Below are 6,070 nucleotides of genomic sequence, written 5' to 3'. Positions count from 1 at the left end.
ATAACACTTTCCCTTGTAAGAGGTGTAATTAAATAACCCTTCCCTTGGAAAGCGGTACTTTATCTACCATTTTCATCGAAAAACGAAACATAAACTGCACTTCCCTTGGGAGACGGTACTTAAACTATACTTTCCCTTTTAAAAAGGTTCTAAAGCTATCCTTTCCTTTGCAAAAACGTACTAAAACTATCCATTCTTTTAAAAAGGGGTATTAAAACTACGCTTTTCCTTGGAAATGTTACTTAACCAACACTTTTTCTTTGAAAAGGTTACTATACTTCGAAAAATGAATTACAGCTATACTTTACCTTGGAAGAGGGTACTCAAACTAAACTTTCCTTTGTAAAAGTGTACTAAAACCAGGGATCCGGAGCGGGTAACTTTTTTTCGCTACGCTCCGGCATTTTTTTTTTTTTTGCTCAGCTCCCACTCCTTTATATTTAAATTGACTATTTATTTTTTAATTTTCTTCCTTTACGAGTACACACCGCCATAGGGCAAGTGATATATTAATTTTGTCATTACGTTAACAACGCCAAGAAGACTTGGGCACGATGATTTAGATTGTTTAAGCATAGAAGACATTGACTACAAGTCAACAAAATTACGACTTCACTAGTCTGGTCTTTCAGCTCTTCTTCCTTCAGCTCCTCTTCGGGAGAAAGGAAATCAGCCAAAGAAAAACCCTGGATGACCGGGGAGATTCGCAATATTGGGAAAGGGATCCGCAGACTTTTTAACAGAACGCGTCATGGAATACAAAAAAATTACCAGAGCGGCAAAACATACCTCCTTGTGTTGTACACTGAGGCGGCAGTATACAACAACCGACATAAATAAACTATTACAGATGCTGACTGAGGAGGGATTTGAACCCGGGACACATTGGACTACGAGCTCATAGCATGTGTAGGGCATGCGGAGAAGATGATGAGACGTTGGAGCATTTCCTATGTCATTGTCCGACTTTCGCGTCGAACTGATACCAGCATTTAGGTGGGGACACAATACCAGACATGAACCAACTTAGGGGCGTATCACATAAAACAATTAAGGATTTTGTAAGTATGACAGATTTTTCACCATTCACATCTATATTCCACTTTTTGTACCATTTGTGGCCTGTCTATGACAATTACTAGTAGCTAATAGGGCTGTATCATCTGCATATGTTGCCACAGATATATTGTCAGAGACTGGCATGTCAGAGGTGACGATTGTATATACAACGGGCCTTTGCACACTGTCTTGTGGAACTTCTGCATTTATCATTCCGATTTCAGAATCCATGCCATTGATACTCATATAAAAAGTTATTTCATGCAAGTACGATTTCAACAGCAGATAAAATGGAGTGGGTAATAACTGTTTCAGTTTAAATAATAATGTGTCATGTCATACCCGGTCGAAAGCATGTTTAACATTTAAAAACACTGACGAACAATACATTTTATTCTCCAATGCTTTTCGTATATTATTGACTACTCTGTGACACTGTTCAGGGGTGCCATGTCCTTGACGAAACCCAAATTGATGATCCGGCAATATATATATAATGATTGCAGAAACGGAGACATCCTTTTAGGTATAAACTTCAAAATCCAGAAGGTCCGGTGTGTTATTGGTATCTGTGGGCCAGTACGTAGAGCGACCTATAGACATGACACAATATAATGGTTTCAAGATATACATTGAAAAAGCTCTCTTCCTTTTGGATTACATAAATGAGACCCCCACTGTTGTATTTTTTGTAGTGGTAAGTATTTTTTAAGCTTCACATTGAAAATTATGTAAAATATATGTTTTGTAATATATGTAGGCAACAAAAGTTTCATTTTCAAGGGTTTAAAAATTTTACGTACATTATTGGAGAACACGTATCGCTGATAAAAATATATTTAAAAGCTAGTTCATATCTTTAGTAAGAATTTATGTTAGCTTCGAGTCTGTAATGTTTAAAATTTAAAATTAAATTTTTATAAATTTACAGTGTTCCAAAGATACATCATTGAACTGGTATTTCGTAAACATAAAGTGAAGATCATTTCCGTTATTTTGGCCATGAAATATTAGGCAATTGGTAATCGCTGTTAGTAAATTAAGAAAAGAGAATACTGCGGTAAGTACATGAAAATATTTTACATATATTTGTAGACATAACATCATTGGATGGGTGGGAGTGCTTTGACCACTTTAAACTTTGGTTAGGAAAATTCTGAGCATAAGAGTCCCAATCCAGAAACACCTTAACCATCCCCTTTCAGCGAATATATACTTTGAATGGGATATCAATATATAATAAAATAGCTTTTTTTGTTTATTCTAGAAGACTAATGTCGGAAGCACATTGCTTCAAAATTGCAGATAGATGCAATTCCCAATAACAGATTTATAACGATTTAAAAAAACAATTTCCGATTCAAGTAAAATTTTTGATTTTTTTTTAACCCAAAGGCCTAGGTTAGGTTACACTCTTATTAAATAGTCTGCTGATGGAAAAAAAAGTAGTAAGCTATAAGTCGTGTGAGAACGGGTTAAAATTGCAATTGCAATTTACCAAAAACTAAAATTTTAAATTAAAAAATTTAAGAAAGAAACGAATAGAGATATGTTTTCATAATATTTTTTTATTAAATTTTGCAGATAAAAGTGTCCTTAAAAAATCAAAAATTTTTTACAGAAATCGTCATACTATCCCTTTTGGGCGAATATAGTTTTCACATGGTCATTTTTTTTAGTAAATTTGCTATGGAAGCTAAAAATATAGCTAGGTGGAAAAGATTATGCAAATCTAACCACAAACGACAATTTGGCAGCCCCATCAAATTTTCGAAATACAAAGATGACCAAGTTTAAGGGCCTGCCAAGCGTCCGGACAACCAAGGGCCTTGAAATTTTACACACGATCTCGCTAACACCTTAGCTCTAACCACTTTAAATTTTAAGGAGATTTCTCTACCCGTTCTAAGATATATCTCTACCCGTTCTCAAAATTTTAAGTTCGGCCGGGCCGAATCTTATATACCCTCCACCATGGATCACATTCGAGTTATTTTCTGGTGTCTCTTTAAAAAAAAAACAAAGAATAAAAAAAAGAAGAGGTATGAAAATTGAATTGAATGTTGGAGACCACAGCAGAAGTATTTGTGTAAAATTTCAGTTAAATAGAATGATCGTCTCCAGAGGCTCAAGAAGTCAAGATCCCAGATCAGTTTATATGACAGCTATATCAGGTTATGGACCGATTTAAACTATAATTGCCACAGTTGTTGGAAATCGTAGCAAAACAAATCTGATAAGAATTGCGCCCTCTAGTTGCTCAAGAAGTCAAGATCCAAGATCGGTTTATATGGCAGCTATATCTAAATATGGACCGATATGGCCCATTTACAATTTTATCTGACCTACACTAATAAGATGTATTTGTGAAAATTTTAAGCAGCTAGCTTTACTCCTTCGAAAGTTGTGCGTGCTTTCAACAGACAGACGGACGGACGGAAATGGCTAGATCGACCTAAAATGTCATGTCGATCAAGAATATCTATACTTTATGGGGTTTTCGAATATTATTTTGAGGTGTTACAAACGGAATGAAGAAATCAGTATACCCCCATCCTATGGTGGAGATAAATAATTAGGCAATTTCATTTCATTAATATTCCAAAAAAAGATCTTCCCTTCCAATATAATTTCTCATGGTCATTAGATGGACACCCTTTGGAAGAAATACATTTGTAGTAATAGGCAAACTCAATATGACTTTCATGGCTGTAGTATCCACAATTTTTTCCCGATATTTACAAAATATTGGTTGATGTATTTTAATTGAGTCTAAATGAGCATATAAATCAAAATTGGTTTAAGTATAGATATAGCTCACATAGCTATATTTCAACCTTTTTCTTTTATATCTGTAGTTGCCACGATGTTAGATATTCACTAAATTTAGCATGATGTGGTTTATTTGATGTCTTCATTGGTATGCGAAATATTACCAAAATAGCTCCTATATATATTAATTTCAGCAGATATACGCTTTTGTGAGAGCAATAACCACAATTACGGCCTAATCGATATAAAATTTTCATTTGCCTCCAAAATACGTTGTCAAAATTGCATCAAAATCGATTCAGATTTGTTGCAATTGTTATCGGATTTGGCTGAAGTTTTGTTCGTAGTATATTTTACGACTTTCAACAACTGTATGGCTCAAATCGGTCTATAATTTCATATAGTCCCAACACAAATTCTCCGATTAAAAGTTAATCTGCCGATTTAAGGTCTTGAACCTATAAAGGCGTATTTATTTAGGTTGAGATTAAGCTGGAAAGGTTAGCTATATTAGATCCCAAGTTAAAGTTTCCGATTATTATGCAGATGGGACTATATTTGGTTAAAAACCTTGTATTTAAAAAATTGAATATGTAATCCAAGTGGGGGCAATATTTAATCCTTTTTCGGCATTCAGAGGCAAAGAAATATATATTTTTCCGCGTTTGACAATAATGAAAAAAGGACATTTAAACGACATGTAAAATTGGTGATTTTTTGTTCGACTCCCCATACCCGGCAGTTGAAAAGGAAAAACTAATAAGATAAATTAATATCATCAACCGAAAGCCTCTGTTAATGCTCTATTAAAAATTTTAAAGGATGAAAACTTGGTGGTATCATCATCATTAGACGGCCTTTTAAAAAGAACGAAAAATAAGCCGATTATTAAAACCGTTTCTCTAGGCTTTTATTACCATCTAGGATTGGAGATACAACTAAGAAAAATACCACAGAATTAGTTAATAAATAAGGACGTCATAAACATTGACATTTGGGTTGACGGCTTGCCACTTTTCAAAATTTCCAGCACATCCTCGTGGCCAATCATCGGGAAGATAATAGATATGCCCAACATAGATGTCTTCTTAATAGGAACATATGTCGGAAATAAAAAACCATTTAGCGTTAATAATTACCTTCATGACTTCGTATATGAAATAAAATCACTGCAGGAAAATGGAATAGTTTTTTATAACCGAGTTATAAATGTAAATATAAAGGCATTCATTGCCGATAGCCCAGCAAGGTCATTTTTATGTGGTGTTGTTGGTCAGAATGCACCGCTTGGTTGCGTGAAATGTGACAACATTTTCATCCACGACGGCCGCCCTCAGAAGCGTTGAAGATTTTACCCAAAGAAAGCAAAAGTGTTTTCATCTTATCATTAAAATGATAAGTAAATTTTCTTTGGACCCAATTCACCTCATTGATTTGAGCGTGACAAAGAAATGCTTGACATACTTCACAAAAACTCATTATCAAGTAAAAATGTCGAAAGTGACCATAGATGTTTTTTTTCCAACGCTTGATTTCATTGGGCCCATATGTCCCCAAGGAGTTTCAAAGAAAGCCCCGAGGAATTGATGAACTGTTGAGGTGGAAAGCAGTAGAATTTCGGCAATTCATTTTATACTTTGCTCCAATCGTCTTAAAGGGCCTTATTCCTGATGATATTTATGAAGAGATATTACGTCTTCACATTGGTTATAGCATTTTGTCGAGCCCCAAACATGCCAATGAATTGATGAATATTGCTGATGAACTCCTTAAGCTGTTTGTGGAAAATTTTGGCCAAATTTTTGGAGACGCGACCGTTACATTTAATGTTCATAATTTTGTTCATTTAGCCAAATGCGTGAATGATTTTGGCATAACATCATCTTTTTCGGCCTACAGTTTTGAAAAATTTTCATACCAAATCAAACGAAAAATAAGAAAACCCACAAAAAATCTTGGAGCAAATTAACAATATATTGCGTGAAGCTCCTTTGAAAATTAATGTTATCGAAAAAAAATTAAAAAAAAAACAGGAGACAATGTGATAACGAGTTAGGAGAGTAATTTATTTTTTTTAAGCAAACTGCGTCCAAACAACGTTCGCTGGATTCTACCATCAACAGTAGTTATGATAAAAAAATTTTTTGACGAATCTCATAAAATTGTTAAAGGAATACGTGTGGGTAATTTAAGAAATTTCTTTGAAGAACCACTAGCATCGTAACGCCTTAGAATTTTT

At 34.3% G+C, this 6,070-nt stretch overlaps 1 protein-coding gene across 1 annotated transcript; it reads left to right on the top strand.

The window, feature by feature from the left end:
* Positions 1–5,223: 5,223 nt before the first annotated feature.
* Positions 5,224–5,800, top strand: LOC131995556 (uncharacterized). The gene is made up of 2 exons (XM_059364310.1): positions 5,224–5,316; positions 5,489–5,800. Exons 1-2 carry the CDS (start codon positions 5,224–5,226, stop codon positions 5,798–5,800), a joined length of 405 nt encoding a protein of 134 aa, XP_059220293.1.
* The last annotated feature ends 270 nt before the right edge of the window (positions 5,801–6,070 follow it).

The sequence above is a fragment of the Stomoxys calcitrans genome, chromosome 1 (assembly GCF_963082655.1).
Source record: "Stomoxys calcitrans chromosome 1, idStoCalc2.1, whole genome shotgun sequence".
NCBI lineage: Eukaryota > Metazoa > Arthropoda > Insecta > Diptera > Muscidae > Stomoxys > Stomoxys calcitrans.
Note: the sequence above shows the minus strand (reverse complement) of the source record. Positions and strands in the feature narration are given on the sequence as shown.

Bases quoted from the DNA above. Each gene is read 5' to 3' on its own strand.
- LOC131995556 (XM_059364310.1), top strand. From the start codon at position 5,224: ATGATAAGTAAATTTTCTTTGGACCCAATTCACCTCATTGATTTGAGC. The intron at 5,317-5,488 runs GTAAAAATGTCG...ATCGTCTTAAAG, and splicing joins TCACAAAAACTCATTATCAA to GGCCTTATTCCTGATGATAT.